General features: G+C 49.0%; 1 protein-coding gene across 1 annotated transcript in view; it reads left to right on the plus strand.

Moving 5' to 3' along the window:
- Nucleotides 1-24,297, plus strand: part of LOC147677763 (uncharacterized) — a 126,524-nt gene that overhangs the window by 37,982 nt on the left and 64,245 nt on the right. Inside the window, exons 3-4 of the mRNA XM_086945585.1 lie at nt 19,130-19,334; nt 22,709-22,864. Of these exons, the coding sequence (XP_086801711.1) occupies nt 19,130-19,334; nt 22,709-22,864 (361 nt within the window). The remainder of the gene's footprint in view (nt 1-19,129; nt 19,335-22,708; nt 22,865-24,297) is intronic.

Below are 24,297 nucleotides of genomic sequence, written 5' to 3' on the forward strand. Positions count from 1 at the left end.
CACTTTAGAAGAAACACGTTGGCAATCTCGGAATGTGGGACACTGCAGAGAAATTGACTAGGCAAGCATATGGCCAGTTAGCAATGCCTGGGGAGATGTAGGATGCTCAAAACAAAGTAAAAGAGAAATATTCATATGTTTATAACAAAGGAGATAGTAGAAACTAAAGGAATGACCTACCTGCCATGGCAATGAAGCAGACTCATTTTCAGGAGTATCTGCACATATGATCAATCAAATACATCGCTAACAGGGCATGCAGGCCAATAGATGAAGTGGGTTGACTCACTGCCCCTTGCTGCAAGGTTTTATGAATGCAGAGTTGTGAATTACACTAGTACAGCCTATGGAGAAAGAAAGCTAGCCCAAAGACCTTCTAGCATGTATATTTATATACATATATGTATGTAGGAATTTTTTATTAATTTTGTTGATTACATGTTCCTTGTACACAACTAAGCTTTTAGAAGGCATTGTATCAAACATTACAGTGCAAATCATCTCTTCATAGTGTTTATAAAAGGGGGTAATTAACATCAAAATCCTTGCTTACAAAGGTAATCTGAGAGATTTCATGTAACAAAATTCATATCAGCTGGCTTTAACATAGTGCAATCATAATCCACTCTTAAAGGCCTATTGGCTTTGACGTATGCGCTTCATAATTACTGAATCAGGGGTACTGACCTTATTGTACCTTTTCATAATAAACAGACCAGACTTAAGGCATCTGAAATAACTTTTCTCAATGAACCAACCAGGTTATAGCCGTTATCATTTCACCATAACCACTCAGACTTACTGTCTTGAGAATAAGCTTTCCCACAAGGCAACCATCCTGTGTACCATAATAAAATCCCAAATATGTAAAAATTATAGTGGAAAAAACAATATAAAATCCCTCCTAACAAGGCATAATATGTTAATATCTTCTACCCCCTTGTTTTGATCGAGTGGGTCACCAACACAAACACCTTCCCTACTACAGTAGTGTGTGAGAGTCAATCAACAAAATACCTGTCCATAGGCACCTAACAATAACAATCCATCCTTAAAGCCTATTGCCTTTAACACATGTCTTTCACATCAAGCCTACTGGCTTTATAATAGGTATACATACTAAACATATCAAATCTATAGGACTCTGGCATACTTTTGCCCAATTAACCAATAAGTTATGTTATACGAAATGTATAGAGTGTGCGCACGTCCAAAATGTTTGATACTGTGTCAAAGGCTGCTGATAAGTCTAGTAAGACGAGTGCTGTGTGACACCTCTGTCTGCTTCTTCTCCCATATTATCTATTACAGAAAGGATGACCGTTTTCTACAAAGTTTACCACTGGCTTGACACCATAACCCTTACAAGCCTGCTGAAGTTCTCATAAAAAGGGCCATCATCATGCATACAGTTATACAATTACAAATATGTACAAAGGTACTGTTGGCAAAACAATATATATTCTCATCTCAAAAGGGCCTAACAAGGATTATCACAGTGAAACTCATTTACCACCAGGGTTTGTAAAGTGGGTGACCAACACCAAATCCCTTTCTAACTGCGGAAACTTGTGGGATCCATGTAATTAAATACCGGTCTACAATCTGTAGAATGGAGTGATACCAATTCCTTGTTAAAAAATTATTGCCTTTAACCCCTTGCGTGCTCGTGATGGAACCGTTCCGTCACGAGCCTCGGGTGGGCTGTGCTGGTGACGGAACGGTTCCGTCACGGCCCGCTCGCCACGCCTGCGCGGCGCGGCGCGAATTCCGCGCCTGCGCTGAGCGTTCTATTGAGCGGGCGGGGCCATGACGGAGCCATTACGTCACAAGCACAGCCCACCCGAGGCTCGTGACGGAGCGGTTCCGTCACGAGTACGGGAGCGCCGTGCGGCCCCCCCCTCCCCCTTAGCACTGCGGCGGAATAGCCACCGCAGATAAGGGGTTAATAAATGCTTTTCACAAGCTGCTGCCATTATCATAACTTTTTTGATTGATCAGATTTGTAGCATTTGAAAGACATTTTTCAAGTGAACTAATCAGATCTATAATCTAAGGATTACCACAGACCAAGGCTACTATTTCTGTGGTAACTCAACACAAGAACCCTTGTGTACTACGGTAATCTGTGTGCTTCCATGTAACAAGACATCTCTCTGCAGGCTTTACTTCAGAGAAAAAACAATCCACCCTTAAATTGCTATGGAATTGAAAATGTCCTTTTCACAATAACTACATCAGGCCAACTGCCTATATTGTCACTTTTCATAATAAACAGATCAGGCCTATAGCCTTGATCATTTGCCTGACACTATAACTAATACAGGTCTGCTATACTAAGCCTTAGATTAACCAGAGGCAAAACGCAATATAAGGGCAATCTTTGTTCAGTGGTAGCATACAATTCTGACAAATCAAATAATGTACGCAAAGAAGCCAACATGGGTGGCAAGGCCTAAGCCCCTTCCTCTGAAGTTCTTCAGTAAGCTCATTTGTATGTTGGTCATATAAGGTCTTGTGACCAGCCAATTTTAATAGGTGACTAGGTTGCATTTGAACATTAAAAAGTAATGCTGCATGAAAGCAATGATTTGTGTGTGGAGCAAATGCATCTATGAGATAAAGAATTTAGTGTGTCAGGATTCAGTGTTCTTTTGAGATGCAATTTCATTGGAACTTCAACATGGTTTCTAGGCTAATACTGGGTCATAAGATCACCGAGAGAAATACTGCTACTGCACAGTTATGTTATTTCACCAGTTTTAATGTCAGATTCTGAGATTCTGAGTGGACATGGGGCTAAACAAGCGCGATCAGTCTTCTTCTAATATACATCTGTATACTCTATTATCTATGGATCAGACAATGGTGACAGACTTACTGCCTCTGTTAAATACAAATACTTTGTAGTAAGTTATTAACCAGGTGTGATGAACATCTCATATTCTGAGTTTTACTCTGAAAAATGAGGAGCTACTTGCAGAACAAATTTGTATGGACTCCATTCAACTTTTTTTTTGTTTAAGATGTTTTTATTGATTTCCACAAAAAGACAAATGAGCCAGTATGCTCCACAATCATCGGGTGACAACCTGGCATAGTAGTATTGTGCAGGTGGCCAAGAGAACAATAAACTTAAATACAAAACCCCCCTCCCCTCCCACCCCTCCCCCTCCCCTCCCCTCTCCTCCTTCGCAAAGATAAGGTAACCCACGCCATAGGGAAAGAATAGTCCAGTAAAGATGCCAAGTACAACTAAGAATCAGGCGTGTCAGGAGTGGGCGCCAGTGGGGGATCAGTCAAGCGTAACAATCTAAGATATTCGGGACATGTAAGCTCTGTAAATTCAGATGTCAACAGCGCTACAAGAGGGGCCCAGAGTTCGTGGACGGAAGCCTCGGGGTTGGTTAGGGAAAGCAAAATCTTCTCCATCCCTAAGATAAACCACAACTTGTGTAACCAGCCTAACCGGGTAGGAAGCACCGTGGAGCCCCAGTGTGTCAAGACGTTTTGTACTGCAGCCCCTAACGTCAGTGCCATTTTTTGCCTCTCCTAGAATGGAGCAGGTAGGTGATGGCATTGGGGAGGCCAAGAAGAACATAGGCTGGGAATCTCGGGATCTGTGTCTCGAAATGGGAGTTGACCTCATCTAGTATTTGTGACCAGTATGTTCCCAGGAGATGGCAATCCCAGAACAAGTGTGTGAGAGTACCCGGTGCGCCGCAGCCGCGCCAGCACAACGGACTGTGCAAAGGGTTGCTCCTATCGAGCCGTACAGGCGTCAAATACCAGTAAGTTGCCAGTTTGGTGGCCGTTTCAATGGATGCCATATTGTGGGCCGTGCGGCGGGCCCGATGGTGAATATCTTTCCATTCCTTCGGGGAAAGTTCCGTTCCCAACTCACCCTCCCACCGCAGTTGCCCCGCTGTTTTCGCTGTGTCCGGGGGAGACCTTACGAACTTGTATATGTCTGAGGTCAGGCGCACGTCACTGTGTCTCGAAATGAGCCACCGCTCAAATGGCGTTAGTAACCGCTCCGCTCCCTCCCGTACCCTTTCCTGTAGTACCCAGTGTCTAATCTGAAGATAATGAAATCGCTCCATTCAGGAAGCCCAGAGTCAGTACTGAACTCCTCAAACAGACGTAGGCCAGAGAGATCAAAGAAGTGCCTAATGGATCGGGTAGCTTCCGTTGTCCAATGTTGAAACTCCCTATAATCAAGGCCGGGCGTAAAGTCTGGGTTCTTCAAAATATGCGTGGTGGGTGACGGAAATGTGGTAAGTCCTATGGCAGTCGCAGTCTTGTCCTAAGCCGCCATAATGGGCTGGGTCACCTCATATAGGTACAAATTGCGATGGCGACTCCGACGGGGCAGAAAGGGCACTCCCCAAAGAGTGCGATTCGCGAGAGCCCTATCCATAAATAACCAATGTTTCTCGGACTCTGATCGAGTCCATTCCACCAAAGCCCGTAGCTGAGCCGCCCGCCAATATGCCAAAATATCTGGGATCCCTAAACCGCCCTCCACCATCCCAGCGGATCCCGGTAGGTGAGATCGCAGTGCATCCGAGGTCTTTGGTCCCGCCAGATCAATAGGCGTGAATAATTCAGTTGTCTGGTAAGAGAAACAGTAGGGGCCACCTGGAGGCCTAGATATGAGATGGCGTCCTGGACCCACTGGATCTGATAGTCCCGCTGGAGAAGCACCAGCGTCTCAGGCTCCAGGGACAGGCTAAGTGCTTGCGACTTATGCACATTGATCTGGAAGCCCGATGCTAAGGCGAATGGAGCCACCTCGTCCAGAAAAGCCGGCAAGGAATCGCAAGGGCGTTCCAGGGTCGCCACCACGTCGTCGGCATAAAGACAAAGCTTGTGCTCAGACCCTCCAAAGAACACCCCTCGGATCGAAGGGTCATCCCGAATGCGTTGGGCTAGGGCCTCCATGAACAGGGCAAAAAGCAGCGGCGACAGCGGACACCCCTGCCTAGTCCCCCTTCGTATTGGGAAAGCCGCTGACGCCACCCCATTCACCCGTACTGTGGCAGCGGGATTCGCATAACACTGGAAGACCCAGGCTATGAAACGCTCAGGGAGGCCAAAGTGAATCAGGGTTGCTCGGAGATACGGCCAATGGACCCTATCAAACGCCTTTTCAGCATCAACAGAGAGGATCATGCGTTCCGCCGGTAATCGTTCGGAACGGTCCATAAGATGGAGAAGGAGTTTAGTATTATCTGAGCACTGACATCCAGGGCCAAAACTGGATTGATCCGGATCTATCAGGCCGGGGAGAAATTTGGAGAGTCGCGTCGCCAAGATATTGGTAAATATCTTTAAGTCCACGTTAAGAAGTGATATAGGGCGGTATGAGCTGCAAAAACGGTGATCTTTCCCAAGCTTTGCTATTACAGTTATTAAAGCTTCCAACATAGAGGAAGGGAAGTGGGAAGACTCTGTTGATCCTACAGAATAAAAAACGCATGCAAGAATAGGGGCCAGTTTCGAGCAAAATTTCTTATAAAAACCCAAAGAAAACCTATCGGGACCCGGGGATTTGTTATGCTTAAGACGGGCAATCGCAGAAATGACCTCCTCCACTCTAACAGGGGCTTCCAGTTCCGCCGCATTGGAAGGTAGCAACGTGGAGGTGGCCGCTTTCTGGAGATACCGATAGGGTGCAGTATCCGGCAGAGCCTGAACCGAATATAATGATGCATAAAATTGCTGAAAAGCCTCGGCGGCCGACTCATCGTCGCTGCAGTCTTGCCCCTCAGAGTCCTGTATTAATGTCACCTTTTGTGCTTGTCACTAGGCTCGGTGGCGATTGGCGAGTAAGCGCCAGCAACAATCGCCCCCAACATAGAAAGAATGCTTAAGGCGTAAAGCTGCATACTCCGCCCGATCAATATCTAACCCAGCAAGTTGTGTGCGAGCTGCTTTCAACTGTCGCCAGACCCTCGGTGCTCCGGGGCACTGGTGAATACGTTCTAGTTCCACTACGTAGGCCAATAGTTGTGCCCGCTTCTCCCTTCTGTCTTTATTGTCTGCGGATGCGATGCCAATTAAGACCCCCCTAAGAACTGCCTTCATCATCTCCCAAAGGGTCGTCATAGAAACGTCTGGTGTGTCATTTAGAGCTAAGTAGTCCGTCATGCACTCCTCAACCTGCCGCACTACTGAGGGAAGCTGGAGCATGGTCTCCCGCAAACGCCAAAATCATCGAAAAACGCGCCTTGGGGAAAGGTCAAGGAGAGGTACAGCGCTAAATGATCAGTCAATGGACAGGGAAGAATCTCAACCTCGCTTGCGCGCTGTGTAAACAGGTCAGAGGTAAAGAAGTAGTCAATGCGATTGTAAGTTTTTTGCGGGTGTGAATAAAATGTGTACGCCCTGGTGTGTGGGTGTTTATGTCTCCAAATGTCAGTGAGCCCAGCGTCAGTCAAAAGGCGTTTCCCAGCATTGGAAAAGGTCCCCGTCTGACCCCTCTGCCGACCTGAACAGTCGAAGTCCCCATCTAAGACCAAATTAATGTCCCCTCCCAACAAAACTGTCCGATCTGACAACCCTGCGATGTCCTGAATGGCCGTTTTAATGAAACCCTCCTGGCCACTATTGGGAGCGTAAACTGAGGCCAGCACAAACGTGTGAGTGTCTAATGTAAAGTTATAGGCCAGAAACCGCCCCTTGATTTCAGCTTGTTTGCTACCCACCCGGCCCGGAAAGTGGAGGAAAGCAAGATGGCAACCCCTGCCTTTTTAGAAGTAGCGGATGAAAACAGTTGAATCGGAAATGCCCGTGATCGAAGGCACGGAGTGTCCGCCATAAGAAGGTGTGTCTCTTGAATTAAACATATGTGGGCACCCGAGCGCTCTAAGTAAGATAGCAGTGCTCTGCGTTTAGTAGGGCTATTAAGGCCTTTCAAATTTAAGGACACAATATGGATCTCAGTGACCATTCGAACGGAGAGGTAAGGCTGCCCCAACTAACCCATCCGACTGAAAGACCCAGGACAGATACAGAGGCCCAGGTGAAGGACATGGCTCAACAGCAGAGGAGGAGGAGAGAACCCCATGAAAAAAAGGAAACATCATAAAACAAAAACCCCGAAACAACAAACCCAGAATAACTGTCATATGCAGAGTTCACCAAAGTCCCAAGCGAGACGCCTGCGGTGAGAGGTGGTATGGATAGCAGGAGTGCCCCCCCCCCCCCCAGCCGGACCTAACCCAAACCACTAGAGTAGTCCCCCGGGAATCTGAACTTAAGAAGCAGAGGTGGACAACATGCTAATAGAAAATGGCCATATCAGTCAGCGGAAGTGAGGGAGGAGTCCTCTGATAGGGAGCAGAGGACCGCCAATCGTTCTTTGGCCATAGCTTCGGTGTCTGGATGAGGAATCCGCCGCGGGTTCCCCACTCTCCTCCAGCAGCCACCGTCCTCTTGCTGAGCGGGGCTAGCTTGCTTCTCAGGGCTGTCGCGTGTTGCCTCCAGGTTGCGCAGGAGAGAGGACGCCTCCTCTACAGTGCAGATCTGGCGAAGCTTACCCTCCCACTTGAAAATGAGCCTAAATGGGTGCCCCCAGGAGTATGCAACATTCTTGGAACGAAGAAATGTGGTGATAGGCCGGAAGTCGCGCCGCTTCTGAAGGGTGGAGGCCGTTAGATCTTGAAAGAGGAGCGGTTTGCAGGAGTGGAATTCAATAGGGTGCTTCGAACGTGCCTCCCGCAGGATGCGCTCCTTAAGCTTAAAATCATGAACACATGTCAGGATGTCAGGCGGTGGGGCTGTTGCTGAACTCCTGAGGCCAACACAGTGCGTGCGATCCAGCCAGATCTCCAGGTCAGGGGGACCTCCCAGAATGTGGCCGTACAGTTCAAGGACATAGGCCTCTATTTCAGAAGCTTCCAAACCCTGTGGGACCGCACGAATCCGGGTGTTATTTCGACGCGAGCGGTTTTCCAGGTCTTCTGTGTGGGTTTGAAGATCCAAATGTTGATCACGAAGGCGAAGCACCTCCTGTTGAAGCTGAGACATCTCTTCGTCCCTGTCCGTCGTCTGATTCTCCAAATCATCTACCCGCCCCCCACAGAGTCCAGATCCTTGCGCATATCTCGGATTTCGGTCGTAAGATCTTTTTTCATAGCATGAAATTCCCTGGTAAGATCTGCGAAGAGTGACTCCAAGACAGCCCGCGTAACAGGACCATGGATCTCCGCCAAGGCTCGCTGTGCAGTTACCCCACTTGTCAGCGGCATAGCGTCTGTTCCCCTGTACCGGTTTTAAGAAGTAAGTCTTTGACAGACCTGTCTTTCTGGTTCTTGGAGGTCGCCATAAAGAGGGCCGGGCAGCCAGCCAGGAACAGGACAGCTCCAGTGGCTCCCATCCGCTGCACCAGTCCCTCGCTATGTCAGTACTGGACCAAGGTCGTGGAGAAAACGCCCACGCCGCTAGCCACAATCCAATGTCCAATCCCTTCCCCGTGCTATGGTGGCTAACCCCAGATCACACCAAAAGGCTCTCTCAACCCCAGCGACCCCCAGAGTAGAGCAGGGGAGGAGGGTCACTCAGCCAGAAACAACACCCGTGGGCAAGGGCGTAGCAAGCCCCCAGTCAGGCACCCGGCGCTCGATAGCCGCCCACGGGCCCTCGTGAAGAAAGTCCAGATGGTAGCTGTGCTCTATCCAGGTGCGCCGCAATCACAATGTCCGGGAGAGCAAAAGGGCCTGAAAATCTGCAGCGGTGGTGTTAACTGCGGGGATGGTAGGCAGGTAAGCCCAAGGTGAGTGTCGTGAGCCCGCACCGCCTCTCCAGTGTAGGGAATCCCAGATGTTGGCCCCGCCGGGCACCACTTGCCCCCCAACGGACTATGAAGCCGCCCCCTTCATGCTGCTACACCCAAGGGGGGGGAAGGTTGGCCCCAATCACTGTCTCTTTGGCACCCCACGATGTCTCAGAAGAGCCGTTCCAATGGCGCTATAGGCAATGAACCGCTACTAGGCCCCTTGCACCTCTCCCACCTCTACAGGCTCTCCCACATCACTGTCAACCGCTGCAGGCACACAGGCCCATCACCAATGCTTTGGGAGCACTCCAATCGGCAATGCCACCGCAATGCGCACCACAGGGGTGCGAGCTTCAGCACCCGCAGCGCAGCGGGTGAGCAGTGGGACGCACTCACCGTCCAGGCTCCCGCCGGATGGTCACTCGCTCCAGACCGGCACCGCAGTGCGCTGTACCGCCATCTTATGTCAGCCAGGGACTCAGCACACGGGCAGCCAGGACACAGGCAACCGACAGCTCCAGCTCCCCACTCACCGCCGGAACGCACCAGGGCAACCTCCAACCCCAGCTACAATCACCGTCTCCGTCAGCAATCCGCCTCTTCGCTTCCCCAGTCCGCGGGGCCTCAGGCGCGGATAGGGCGCTGCCATTTTGTCGTCACCTTTGGTGGGCATCAGGCGGCCCACGGGAGGGGCAGAATCTCGGGCGGGGTGGCACCGTCGCGGAGATCCGGCACCCCGTTCACCACCAGGACCCACCAGAGCAGTCCGGATCCGTCGCGGCACACTCCCGCCTTCCGTCAGAGGCCCCCCCAGCCAGCCCCAGCACAGTTGCCGCCAGGCCCGGGCGCCCAAAACAAGCTTCCACCGTTTGTTCCGTGCTCCGAGGGTGCAGACAGGAATCACAGACGTTTCCGGGGTAGAACCTGCCGTCAGGGTCCCGCTATACAAGGCTATGAAGGTAGGGCTCCGGCTGTGGGCAGGAGCGGCAAGCAGAAACGTCCTACTAGTCCGCCATCTTGAACACGCCCCCTCCATTCAACTTTTAAGTTTAAAGTATTTTATTCAGCACAACATACATGGACAAACATACATAAGTAGGAAGCATCTTGTCAGTGCAGACAAAGCCGCTCCCACCGCGTAGATCTATCAGGTGCAGTTCATTCGTGGGTCAGTCCACCACGGCATTGAGTGATATGCATTGTCGCAGTATGAAATGACATTCCCATTTCAAACCCCCCCCCCACCCCCCAAACCCCAACTTCCCAACCCCCAGGTCCCCGTCCCCCCTCCCCTCCCTTCATCCAGTGCACAGGTCCTTTCAAAGTACTCTACCCAAGTCGCCTCCTGCAGGGGAAGTGAATCTCCCATCAATTCAAGGGGCTGGCGCCACTGGGCTCGTGAGCCTCAAAAGACAGAGGTATTTGGGACATGTGAGTTCTTTAAATTCTGTGAGCAGCAAGGAGTGGAATGGTTGCCAAAGCTCATTAAATTGCTCTATATCCCCCGCTACTGTGAGTGACAATTTCTCCATGCACAGCACGTGCCATAATCTATGGAGCCAGCCCGTGATAAAGGGTATTGTGGCAGTGCGGCAATGTATCAGAATGTTTGGACCGCTGATCCTAGTGCGATGGCTATCTGCCTACCCCTGCATGATCTGAGTGGGTACATCAGTCCATTCGGGAGCCCTAACAGGGTGTACGCGGGAAAGCGTGGCAATTCTATGCTAAAGTGGGAGTCAATTTCGTCTAGCACCTCCTTCCAATAGGGTTCTAGAAGCGGACAGTCCCATAAAATGTGTGTCAGTGTGCCCCGGTGCCCGCACCCTCTCTAACAGGTATCCTCCTTGCTACGGTCCAGTTCGTGAACTCGCTCCGGTGTATAGTACCAATAGGTGGAGACCTTAGTCAGTGTGTCAGTGAGGCCCACGTGGTACGCCGAGTGCCTTGCCCTATAGGATATCTGCTCCCACTCTTTGTGACTCAGCGTCCTACCCAACTCTCGTTCCCAGCGTTCTCTCCCCGGGTTATGGAGGTGTGTAGAAGGTGGTTGTAGTAGCCTATAGAGATCTGTGATCAATTTCGAGTCTGATGTGCGTGTCAGAAGCCATTTTTCGTATGGAAGGCGTTGTCTATCGGCCGTCTTCCGCACCTGTGGTTGAAGTGCCCAGTGGCGAGCCTGCATATAGCGGTGCCTCTCAGCTTCAGGGAGTGAAAATTCCTGACGAAATTGCGGGAAGGGGACGACCCCCTCTGGGCCATACATGTGACACAGGGCTTTACACCCCGCCTGTCTCCAGTGTGTGAAGGCCCCTTTTTCAATCCCCGGAGTAAAGTCTGGGTTGTACACTAACGGTGTAAGTGGTGATGCGAACGAGGTGAGGCTATACGCGCGGTTGGTAGCGTCCCAGACCCGCAGGGGTACCCTTGTGACAAAGGAGGCGTACAGATTCTTGGGCCGTTGAGGCCGACACAGAAATGGGATTTCTTGTAGGGGCCGGCCCGCCACCACCTGATCCTGGAAGAGCCAGTGCTTATCTGACTCTCACCTACTCCATTCCACCAGATAGTGCACTGTGCTGCTTGGAAGTACTTACGGAGGTCCGGTATTCTTAGTCCTCCCGCCTCTGGGGCTAACATTGAGAGAGCCCTGCGCATTGTGGGTTTTTTGCCTTGCCAGATAAAGCGTGAGAGGTCCGCCTGTAGTTGCGGGATCCACCCGACTGGTGGCTGGAGCGGCAAGGCCCAGAACAAGTAAAGCACCTGGGGCAGGACCGTCATTTTGACAGCGGCTATCCTGCCTAACCAGGAGAGAGTGCCGCGATTCCATCGCCCCAATTCCTCCCGGATCTTTGTGCCCATTGCAGTGTAGTTAGCCGACACCATGGCTGGTAAGGTGGGGCCAGCTGGATCCCCAGGTAGGGCACCGCTTCTGATGACCAAAGCATGGGGAATTGGTTTTGTAAGTAAGCCCTAGTGGCCGGCACAAGGGAGATATCCAGAGCCACCGATCTCCCCATGTTCATTTTAAAACGCGCGACCGCACCAAAGGAGACCAGCTCCTCAATGCAGGCCGGCAGGGCCATCCGGGGTTCATCAAGCGATAAAATGACATCGTCCGCGTATAGGCTTATAGCGTGTGTGAAGCCTCCCATCCGCACCCCCGTCACTGCCGGATTGTCACGCACCCGTTGGGCGAATGGCTCCAAATAAAGGGCAAAGAGCAGGGGCGAGAGCGGGCATCCCTGCCTGGTACCTCTCTCGATGTTGAAGCTCCTTGAAATATAACCGTTCACGCGAACCACCGCAGTTGGTAGCCTATAGCAATTGAGGATCATAGAGCGGAACTTATCTCCTATGCCCGCCTTCATCAGGACCAGTTCAAGATAAGGCCAGTGCACCCGGTCGAACGCCTTCTCAGCATCCACTGCCAGCATCATTCTTTCTCCCGGGATCCAGGAGGCTTTCTCAAACAGGTGGACGATCCTCTTGGTGTTGTCGACCGTCTGCCTCCCCGGGACAAACCCAGCCTGATCCGGGTCTATTAGACCGGGAGGTGAGGGGCTAGTCGGGCCACTAGAATCCCAGTGTATAATTTTAAATCCACATTCAAAAGGGATATCGGTCGGTAAGATCCGCAATGCTTCCGGTCTTTCCCAGGTTTGGGGATAACTGTGAGGGAAGCCCGCAGGAGGTCGGGTGGAATGGCCCCTGGGTCAGAGAACGAGTTAAAAAGGCGAGTGAGAATTGGGGCTAGTGACGTGCAGAACGTTTTGTAAAAAAGCGAGGTGTATCCATCCGGGCCTGGCGCTTTGCCATGTTTAAGCCTGGCGATGGCAGAGATCACCTCCTCTATCCGGATATCCCGATCTAAGTGCTCCGCCTGCGAGGGATCCAGGGAGGGCAGGGTGACCGAGTCCAGGTATGTGGACATTGCCGTCTCATCCGGTGGGTCACAAGTATAGAGATCTGGTTAGAACCTGCGGAATGCTTCCGCAATGTGGGCGTCTTCCGTCACCACCGCCCCTGTGGGGTCAGAGATTTCTTTCACCAGTGGACTCTGGTGCGCTGCTCGGAGCCTATTGGCCAGCAATCTGCCACAACGGTCCCCACCTGTATAATAGGTATGGCGCAGTCGGAGTGCAGCATATTCCGCGCGGTCCAAGTCCAGGGCCGCCAGGAGTTTCCTCGCCTCCCTAAGCTGCCGCCAAATTCTGGGGGCCCCCGTCCTGCGGTGCATCTGTTCAAGCTCGCGGACTCGCTGGGTGAGTTCATCCCTTTTGGTCTGTTACTCCTTATTTTCAGCAGAGGAGATCGCCAAAAATTCCCCCCGGAGGACTGCTTTCAAGGCCGCCCACTGCGTTGCCCGGGTGGTGTCAGAGTTATCATTGTGGGTCAGATACTCCCGGATCGCGCCTTCGACTCGGTCCACCACCACCCTCCTGTGTAGCAGGGTGTCGCGGAGGCGCCATGTTCTGGGAGGACTAGCCGCCGGCAGCAGACATAAAGTAGCAGAGACCGGGCCATGGTCCGATAAAGATAGCACTCCCATGTCCGACCCCGAGACCAATTCCTGCACTGGAGACGTGACTAGGAGGTGGTCTAGCCTCGCATACGTTTTGTGTGCGTGGGAATAATACGAATATCCCCAGTCTGTGGGATGCATGTGTCACCAAAGGTCAAGTAAGTCTACCTCCGACAGCCGTGCCTTACATCAGGCAGAGAACTCCCCGACCTGCGGGGAGCGTTGCGCAGATCTGTCCGTGGCCAAGTCAAAAACCATGTTAAAGTCTCCTCCGAGAATAACGTGTCTATCTTGCGAAGCGGTAACATCTACGAGTGCCGATTGCAGGAATCGTTCCTGCCGTTCATTAGGGCTATACAGGGACCCGATCGTGAAAGCAATACCTCCACTCCTAAACCGGTATGCCACCAGTCGGCCTTTGTGTTCTGTGAGTTTGTGAAGGACATCCCCTTTAAAGTCTCTGGCTACCAATATCGCCACCCCCGCCGTCTTAGTGGTACTGGAAGAGAAAAACTGTAACAGGAATTTGTGTGAGCGCAGCCTATGTGTGTCCTGTGGCAGCAGGTGTGTCTCCTGAAGGAGACATATGTCTGCACGCGTGTTCTCCAGGAGAGACAGTACTGCCAGCCGCTTGACCGGGTTGTTCTAACCCCTGACATTCAGAGTCACCACCTTAAAGGTGTCAGGAGGCATAGAACAAGGTGTAGGTGAAAGCGTTAAGGCCCCGCTCTGGCGAGGCAAGGTGCATGAGCGCCCTTAAAGCTACCAGAACCTGCGAGGCATAGGAGAAAGTGTAAGTGAAAGCGTAGTTTCCCCGCCCGGGCAAACTAGGGCATATGAATGCCGCCAAAGCAGCTAGTACCTGCGTGGTGCACTGGACGACCCTCCCCCCTTCCCAACTCCCCAATCCCCACCCTAAACTCCCCATCCCCAACTCCCCAACCTTCCCTCCCCAATCCAAGCCCGGAACCACCCCAACCACCCTCTCCCCCTCCACCCCATCTCACCAACTATTCCCAGAACTCCACTGTCCCAGTCCGGTCCTCAGAGGACAAGTCTGTGGGAAGTTATACAAGTGGACGTCCAGCCACTGCACACCCACCCGCCGCCCCCCCTCCCCCGAACCCCCAAACCTGCAATGTTGAGAAGCTGTGTCGATCTCCCCCCGGAGTTCTCTCAAGCCGCCAGTGCAGGAACACCGGCTGCCATATCTCTGGCCATCTCCAGCGGCGCCATCTTAGGCCGTAAGTGCAACCTCACTCGGGACAGCGTCCCCGGCCGCTTCTCGCAGTGCCCCTTCCATTCCAGCTCGGATGGTGGGCGAATCTGGCCTAGCTGAGCAGGCTGACGGTCGATGATCAGGGACTCTCTGGCAGCCTTCTCTCGTAACTCGCCTACGGCGCGGTGTGTGCGATTCTTCATCTGTCGCGGTGATCCCCAGTACCTCACAAGTGTCCTGAAGGGACCGAAGTTGATGCAGGACGCCGTTCCACCTAAAGATGAGTCGGAAATGATGACCCCAGGAGTACTGCGTCCCATGGGACCTCAAAAAGTATGTCGCGATTTTGAATGTTCTTCGTTTTTGAAGTGTGATCGTCGACAAGTCCTGATAGAGAGCTATCGAATGTCCCCGGAATTGCAGCGACTGCTGTTTCCGTGCCTCACGAAGGATTCGCTCCTTGAGCGGAAAGTCCGGTAAGAAGGCCAGTATATCAGGCGGGGGCGCTGAAGCCCGGCGTGTCGCACCCACCCTGTGTGCTCTGTCTATTCTTATAGGGAAGTCCTCTGGTTCACCCAGTATCTCCCTGAACATGCCTTGCAGATATCCAGAAACATCCTCCCCTTCCTCCCTGGATGGCACCCCCCGGACTCAGATGTTGTTCCGGCGGGACCGGTTTTCAAGGTCTTCATTGAGTGCTTGGAGGTCTAGCTGTTGTTCCCTCAGGCGTAGCACTTCCTGCTGCAATTGTCCAATCTCTCCATCCCTGGAGTGCCCCGATCCTTCCATGGTAGCCACCCTTTCACCTAGGCTATCGACCTCTCTCCGCACTTCAAGAACTTCTCCGGCCACTTCCTGTTTTAGTGTCTGAAAATCATCCCGTAGGGAACTGAAGAGTGATTCCAGGAAGGATCTAGTGACCGGCGGCTCTCTGTCCCCTGCTTCCAGCGAGCTTCGCGAAGGGCCAGGGGAGTGTTGCCCCTTATCTTGTTTCGCTGCCCCCCTGCTCATCATCTCCGGCAATGTCCGTTCCCCTTTCTTGTTTCCTCTGTTGTTGGCCATCGCAGGCGTGGGTACCTCACAAGCCAGTTCTGTCTGTTCTCTGGACGTTTTCGGCAGCCAAGAGTACGCAAGGGTATTGCCCACCTGGGGAGGGCACCTCCCCCGACTTCGTTGTTCCGACCGTCCGACCTAGTGAGCTCAAAGGGCCGCTCGCCTCTACCACAGATGTCCTGTGCTCCCCCCACGGGCCTCAGATTGCCATTGTTGCTGCTGCTGCTCCCCGGCCTGTCCGCTGCTGCCTGGTCGATCCTCGCTCGAGCACCCCGCGAACCACCGACCTGACCGTGAGCCTCTGTCAGTCGTCTTCGCCGTCCTAGGAGATCGTGTGTGCTCAGTGTATGCTCTAGCCACTCTTTGGGTCTCCGCTGCGCCTTCACCACTGCGCGCGTTCAGGCCTCTCTCCAGTTTCGCGCCACTTCAGTAAGCATTCATTCCTCTGCCTGTACCGTCAACAGCTTCGCGCCACTGTCTTCCCTGCCAGCTGTAGGTGGAACCCAGCGACTCACCCTCCGGCCTCCTGGGGTCGATGTGCCCTTCGTTCCGGGTCGGGGGCCCCTCTCCGTTACGTCGCCGATCTGCATGCCGAGTAGGCCCGAGGTACCCCGGGCTTGCGGGCCTGGTCCCAGCCTGCGACCCCTTGGCCCCTGGGTAGTCGAGTGCTCTGCCCTCCTAACTTCAATGGCTCGACCGGTGTCCTCTGCAACACCCAATCAATCGGTCAGTGGTCCATTCATGATGCACGTGGGGGGGGGGGGCCTAGTCGCTCTTTCTTGACTCCTCGCCCACTCAGTAGCCAATGTCCTAGAGCCGGGAGCCCGCAATCAGCCGCACCCCGCAGCCACGGGGGGTCCAACCAGGCCCGCTGAGGCGCGCTATGGCTCGGGGCCTGGGGGCTCCCGGCCTATGCAATGTCTGTGATTTGTACTTCAAACCACTACACAAAAATACAAAAAATCAGTATACACCAACAACAATGCTCAAATATTGAAAGAGTTTATTTTAATTCACAATCAAATATAGAAACAGTTTTCACATTTTTCGGTTTTGCTTCTTTATTTGTATGTACTTTTTTAATGTAATATTATTTAATTTGTAAAACAGTAACGTGAATAATGAGACAAACATTTTAGTTTCCCAAGGTCTCCATGAACACATTATCACTTTCATTGCCTGCAACAACAACAAAATACAATTATAACCAGAGTCTTATTTGGCCAGAACTAAAAATATTTGCAACAGATTCCATTGCATATTCTGTTGACATCTACTTTAATTTTCTTTCATGGAAAAACCCCAAAAACAACTGTTAAACTATTTTACATTGTCTCTATTGGATTTTTGGGTTGTACCCCCTAAGCAGGTTGGTGTGAAAGTATATGAAGTGAATTTGCCAGCAGTAAATTGGAGACTATGTCAATTTGGCTTCCTATTACATTAGTTTCATCGTTGCCAATCGTTTTACAATAGATGTCAAACGACAATACTAGTGACAGCTTTTAGGGCGAATAAATTGAAAAGCTGGTGGCACAAGTATATTTACGCAATATGGCCAGTGCTGCTCGAAATGCAAATTCAAAGACTGCCCTCACCAAATTGTTTACTTGGGGTAGCGCAGGCCTTCTAAGAATATTTCTGAATGCAAACTTTTGGGACAACGTAGGTCCCTTCTTCAGGTACTGATCATACAACAGAAACAGATGTTGGGCTTACAGGAAAGAGTTATCTAATTGTATTTGGTCTGGTTTTCAAAGGAGAAAAAGATGTAGTATGAAAAACCGGAAAGGTGGAGAAATTTGAATTTTTCAGAATTATTGTCAGGGATTTGACCAAATCAGAAGCCAACAGTTCCTTTTTGTAGTAAAATAGGTTTCGCTGTACATCGTTGGTGCAGCTGGTGCAGGGCCAGATTGAAAACCAAAAGCAGCGTGGGAAAAATATTCAAACTACCCCCACTTTTGCTATTTTAGGTCTGGCCTAGAATCAGCTGTAGTTGTTTTTCCAGCCTCATATTATCAAAAAACTCAGAATAAAAATACGTACATATATAACTAGATAGAGGAGCTTTGATTTGCACTGTTTATCCCTTATTCTGTTCATATGACAATGATAATCTGCTCTCAAAATGAGAGGAACCGGGAGCTTTTGAATGGGTCCATAGCACGTACTCCCTAGTAACAATAGTTTAAATATAAGAGTATGCAGTTCCTACGAGAAGTAGTGGTAGTCAGGTCTGTGGAATGACCTCCAAATGGAGGAGGTGCCCTCACACACCCCGAAAGGTATCATGCGTCGGATGTATGACATTACAAAGCATGCTTTTACCACGCATGCTTTTACATCGCAACTTTTACAACGCATGCCTTTACAACGCATAGTGTTGAGGGGTGCTGGATAGTGAATAGTTTAATTTACTATTCCAACTCCAGTCCCGTGGATAGTAGGGAAGGTGTTGGATAGTAAATTAAATCTATTCCCTATCCTAGAGCGCCCCCCAGTGCAATGCGTTGTAATGGTTTGCGTTGTAAAAGTTGCGATGTAAAGGCACTGCGTGGTAAAAGTTGCGTTGTAAAGGATGTTTCCCATCATGGGTCATCATTTGGGTGTACTCTTCATCGGGCCGGGGATGCAATACCTGACGGCCACCCGCGAAGGGGCTCTTTGGCGGAGTTCTTTTGGATAAAGCCGTAAGGTGAGTGAGGGTGTGGGGGCTGTGGTGAGTAGTGTAGTGAAATGGTTAGAGTGATTAAAATAGGTTGAGAGAAGCTCTGTTTATTAAACGTTCATTCATGTTTCTCGCTAACCTGAGTAAAATCAGTATAGCCCTAATCGGAAATAATGGTCCTATAGAGCATGCGTGCTAAAAAACTTGGTCAACATGTTTCTTCCCTTATCTAGCCCCTAAGGGGTCTATTGGCAAATTCGTCAGGACCGAGCAGAGAACATTTTCCAATTATCTTACACTACTTCAAGGCTGGTGCTTCCAATTTTACAGACTGATCAAGTTACAAGCCGTGCTGTCTCGTACAAGGTTAGTTTTCACCTTGATTCGTTGAGAGTCCTTATTATTAGTAGGTCTAAAGCTGACGGGAATGATTTCAGAGCAAGTCGCTCACTCACGACTGAGAAACGGCGTGGTGATTAGCCCTTCACCTACTCCAGCTCGGGAGACAAACCCTATTTTAATCACTCTAACAACTACACTACTCACCACAGGGCACTACCATCTTTTGGAGGTCATTCCACAGACCTGACTACCAATACTTCTCTTAGGAACTGCATACTCTTATATCTAAACTAATCACAATTTGTTCCCACCTACCAGAGTATACACTACATCACAATCCCTTAACTAACCACACCTCAGCTTCATCTCCTATTACTCATTAACTTTAAGCTTACCTTTGACCATCTATTGCACCCCACTGACCTATGGCAAGGTTTAAGCTATAGAAATACCATATACATACAAACATACAGTATCGAGACATGAATGTTTATCATATTGTTCCATTCACTTGCATTGTTGATCCTGTGCCCACAGGTCATTTCTTACCAACAGGGGCAGATCGTGGACAGCCTGACCCAGTACACAGGGCGGGTCGGATTTGCCCAGGAACCAAGCAAAAGTGCCACAATCTTCATCAACGAAACCCGCACTACAGACACAGGAACTTACCAGTGCACCGTAATCAACCCTCCGGATGCAAGCACACCCAACATCGGGATCATCGGACTCACAATCCTAGGTAAATGCTAGCTCCCCCCTCTATTGTAGGACAATGTGATGAGAGAGTGTTCTATTCTTTTGTTGGTGGCTGCTAACTATAAGTGCAAATTAGCACTCTTCGGGGTTTTGACAGTAAGGTCAGTGATGTTATGGGTAACTGTCCCTCAGAGTTATGGGTATCAGAGATATTAGTAATCAATAAGCAGAATTATATAGGTATACAAAGGGGACTCCAGAGATCTCCTTAAAAATTAGGAATTCTGGAGGGAATCAGGAATTTCTGTTCTAAATTAGGCCTGGGCGGTAAATTCCGTTCCGCTCGCATAATTTGGGAAATTTCACGTTCCGCAGAGAACATGAAATTGCCCAAAATTCTGCGTTCCGAGACTTCACACATTTTTTTGCTTGTTCGCGTTCTCAAATGCGGGTTCGAGAGATATTCCCCCCGAGCACGCAAACAGCGATTGCGAACAGTAAAGAAGCATCACAAACAAGCAATTTGCATGTTCGCAGAGATTTTTTACCGTTTCGCAGGGATTTGCGTAACGCGATTACGCAAATTCCGCCCATATTCCAAATCCCCTGATATTTCAGCATTTTCACCCACCGATTTCAGTGGCTGAAATCTCTTTGTGCAACTGTAGAAACCATTTTGGTTCCTACATAGTTACAATGGGGCCATCAACTTTTGATACAGGTGTAACAGAATTACAAGATATTTACGATGATATTCTCACACATCAGCTCTTAATAAATCCCTAAATTAGGCAAAAATATATTTTACATTTATTTTTTCGTTTCTAAAAATATTCAACTGGAGAAAAGCTGGATAACTGGAGCTGAATATTCCCTACAACATAGACTTTAAAAGACAGAAAATAAATCATTTAAACATTTAATGCCGTACATTAATCTTATCTCAAACCCCCACCATTACCTGTAAGAGGAGGGGAACAAATGGCAATAAAGTACTGAGTGGGTTTCCTCATTAGTGTGGGAAGCATTGAATGATTCTGTTATTACGTTGGCTGAATGAGAAAAGCATCTAATAGGGAATTTCATGGTTGTATTTTTGTTCTGGCACATATTGTGATTTACTAAAATCATGTAATATTGAGGCGATGGCGAGTACTTTTTGTTGCATGCTGATGGCATTTCAACCTACGCTAATGTTTGCTCATCATATAACACTCTTTGAATGCATTTTTTGTATTGTGTACTTGTGTTTGACATTGTATCCTTTTCTTAGTATAATTCTATTGACTTGTAAAGATTATCAATATAACTTTTCTTATACTATGAATGATTTAATGTATTGTATGTATTGTGTTGTAACAATGACATGACAGAGTCAATGTACTGGTTTAACTGATGTATTTATTTCCTCTTTTGAGGTTTTTGTTAAAGCCACTAATCACCTCCTGTTAACCTTAACTAAACCATTGTTTCAGTGACTTTTGTTTTATTTGTTGTTTAAAATCCAATCCTAATTTATTAATTTACCAAGCCTTGGTTTCTTGGGAGGTATAGGTCCTAATGCCGCCATGCATTAATAAACAATAATGCCCCAGATATCATGTGTGAGCAGTACATTTGGTGCCCTCCCCCTTTCCCATTCTGGGGAGGGTGTTGCTCCCTTTTACCCAATGGCAGGGGGCCTTTTATTTGCCCCTTGCTTTGAATATGGAGTGCATATAATATCCCACCTTGCAATAGGAAGGCGAGGTGTTTTCAGTCGCCCCACACCGAGCCCAATGGTGGGGGACATTTGTTAGGTTCAAAATGTCCAAGAGTGGAGGATGGTGCTTTGGTAGCCCCGTCAATGAGGAAAGAAGGGAGTTAATCTGTATCACTATGTATTGCAAGAGGGTAAGATGAGTAGCTAGCCCAACTACCTTGACAATAGGTGGTGCTGCCTAAGGTAGCCCCACCAGCCTGGCCCAAGAGAAGGGAGCTCTTGGTATACCCCCGCTTGCCCAATAGTGGTGAGTATTTGATAGCCCACTCCTTTGCCCAAGTTAGAGGCAACATGTATTCATTCACAATCTTGCCAAGACTGTTCCTTTGGTGTCCCGCTTGCCTTACTTGAGGGTGGTGCATCTTTGGTAGCCCCTCATACTTGCCCAGGGACATGATTATTTGTTAGCCCTTCTGCCTTGCCTATGGCAGTGGAATATTTGATAACGCCTACATCTACTTCAAGGGGGTAGGTATTTGGTAGCTCTCCCTGCCCAAGAGTGGAGGAGTATTGAGTACTGCCCAGTGCCTTGACCACTTTGGCTTGTATTTGGTAATTCTCCTTACCTTGCCTAAAAGAATAGTAGGTGGTGAATGGTAATTATACTCCGCCTACCTTAACCAAGGTCAGCGTCGGGAGTGCTGTCCTTTAAAATCTAGGGAGCTGTCAACTTTTTGGAGCATCCTTGGCCAACTGTCTGATGCATTCAGTTGTCTGTGTGCTTACCCGCGTCACCCCAGCCCATTTTCTATTGTCTGTGTGCTTGTCCCGCCCTCCGTTGTCCATGTGCTTGCCCCAGCCCCCGATGGCCACCATCTGTTGACGATGTCCTTTCGGACAGCTTCTTCGTCTACCCTCCATTATCCTCATGTTTGCCCCAGTCCCTCGGGCCTGCACTCCATTGTCTGTGTGCTATCCCACTCTCCGTTTTCAATATTTACAAAAATCACATATTAAACTAGAAGACACTTAGAGCAAAGTGATGATCCAGGCTGCTGCAGTCTCTGCCAGTAAGCATTTGGACAATGCCTGACACAAATTTATAATCCAATAATGGTCTTCGGAGAAATTGGCTCAAGAACATATTTACTGTTTCAGATTTCCAACCATTTCAATAGCCCAAAAGACTGCGGGCATATTATCAAGAATAGGCGATAAAATTATCGCCGCTTTATCGGCAGGAAACTGCCGCTAAAGCGGCGATAATGGGCTTGATAATATGTCCTTGTGAATTCCCATAGCAGCCCAGGTTCTGGTGTTAACCTGGGCTGCTATGGGAATTCACAAGGGCATATTATCAAGCCCATTATCGCCGCTTTAGCAGCAGTTTCCTGCCGATAAAGCGGCGATAATTGTATCGCCTGTTCTTGATAATATGCCCCTGCGTGCGAAAGTGTGTGTGTGTGTGTGTGTGTCCGGCTGATGACCACTCAAAATTAACTGGTATCAAAAAAGGGAACTAATAAATTCTTCTACAAAGGAAAAATACATATAGGAAGGTACGCGAGTCCCTCTACCTAGATCTATAGGTTTCCAAGAGTGTGGCTTATAGTGGGTGGGGCTGATCATTTACAGGGGGTGTGGTGCAAATTGTTGGCGGTGACAGGAAATGAAGTTACACACATTTGATTGGAAAGTGCTATTATTCTCCCCAGTTCCACCATCTACCCCAGCATGCTCCAGTGAGGGCAGCGGGCAGGAAGGAGGAAGCATCCGTCTCTACTGCTCTTTGAAAGAGGCTGTACCAGCGCCTACTTTCAAGTGGGAGAAGATCCCGCCCAGCAAGCAATTCCTAATTGCCAGACAAGAAGGTATAAGTATAAACTTCATTAGCATTGTTGTAGGTACATACTTTTTACTAAACCTAACCAAAGGTTCATGTAGAGGAAAGTTTCAGACAATAAACTAAGTTCAAATTTAAGAGTGAAATTATAAGATAGTTAAAACTTTTCCTAAATCGACAGAAAGAGAGCAACTAAATTACTACCTATAGCTTAATCGAGTAAATAAAAGTGTGTGCATCAGCTGCTTAGTTTCTCTGCATCTCATGGTTGAGCAACATAAGTGTGACAACGTATCGATAATATGATCCCCTAGATTCTCAAAACACTGATTCAAAGTTAGAATTGGGGGGCATATTATCAAGGACCGGTGTTAAAATTATCGCCGTTTTATCGGCAGGAAACTGCCGATAAAACAGCGATAATGGGCTTGATAATACGCCCTTGTTAATTCCCATAGAAGCCCATGTTCTGATGTTAACATGGGCTTCTATGGGAATTAACAAGGGCGTATTACCAAGCCCATTATCGCCGTTTTATCGACAGTTTCCTGCCGATAAAACAGCGACAATTTTAACACCGGTCCTTGATAATATGCCCCTCAGTGAGCACGCCCCTTGAGTTCAACACCATACTCAGCGAGAGGTAGATTACCACAATTTTGTTAATGCTCATGCCTTTCTGAATACCAGGTAGATGGGGTACAGAAAACCAGCAATTACATCATTATGCTCCACTCATTCTAAAAAAAAAGATTCAAAAACCAGTGAATCGTTTAAGAGGCAGACAAACATTCAAGATAGTTTTCATAACTTTCAATTTATCTCTGCATATCTTTACAACAAATTGTATTATACCCCAAAGTATAACTCTTCTTTTCAGCCTCATGTATATTAACCATGCAGCCCCCACTCTGATTAGAGCAAAGAACAGACTTCAAGGCTACGCGAACCTCGCACAGGGGCTTCTGGAGAACAACCACAATATCATTCAAAATCTAGTCTACTATGTTCAGGGCAATGTCCTCAGATTCAGCCATTTCAACTGCACCCTGTACAGATGATGAGAAGGAAGGGCACAGCATAAGAACACTCAAAACAATTTACATTTAGTTGACAAAGCTGTAAAACCACCAAAGTAGCTTAGGAACAGAAGTAGCAGAATTACTTGGGCTAAATCCAATCCGAGAGTTTCAGAATATGTAATGGTGCAATTTAGCCATCAGCTAAGGATTTACTTACATAGAAAGTTAGACCAGTACCATGGTAGTTTACATGTGAGTAATCTTTCACACGGCTGGATTGTGGGGGTTGTAAGGCCAACTGGTAGAGATCTCTAATGAAAGAGAGGCACCCCAAGACCCAAAAGGGTAGGGTACCAAAAAGACGAATGTCAAGAACAAGTTCCCTTCTGGGTGAGACTTTGTAACATACGAACTTTCAAACACCACCACTCATACAGAC

The sequence above is a fragment of the Lissotriton vulgaris genome, chromosome 12, assembly GCF_964263255.1.
Source record: "Lissotriton vulgaris chromosome 12, aLisVul1.2, whole genome shotgun sequence".
NCBI classification, from domain to species: Eukaryota; Metazoa; Chordata; class Amphibia; order Caudata; family Salamandridae; genus Lissotriton; species Lissotriton vulgaris.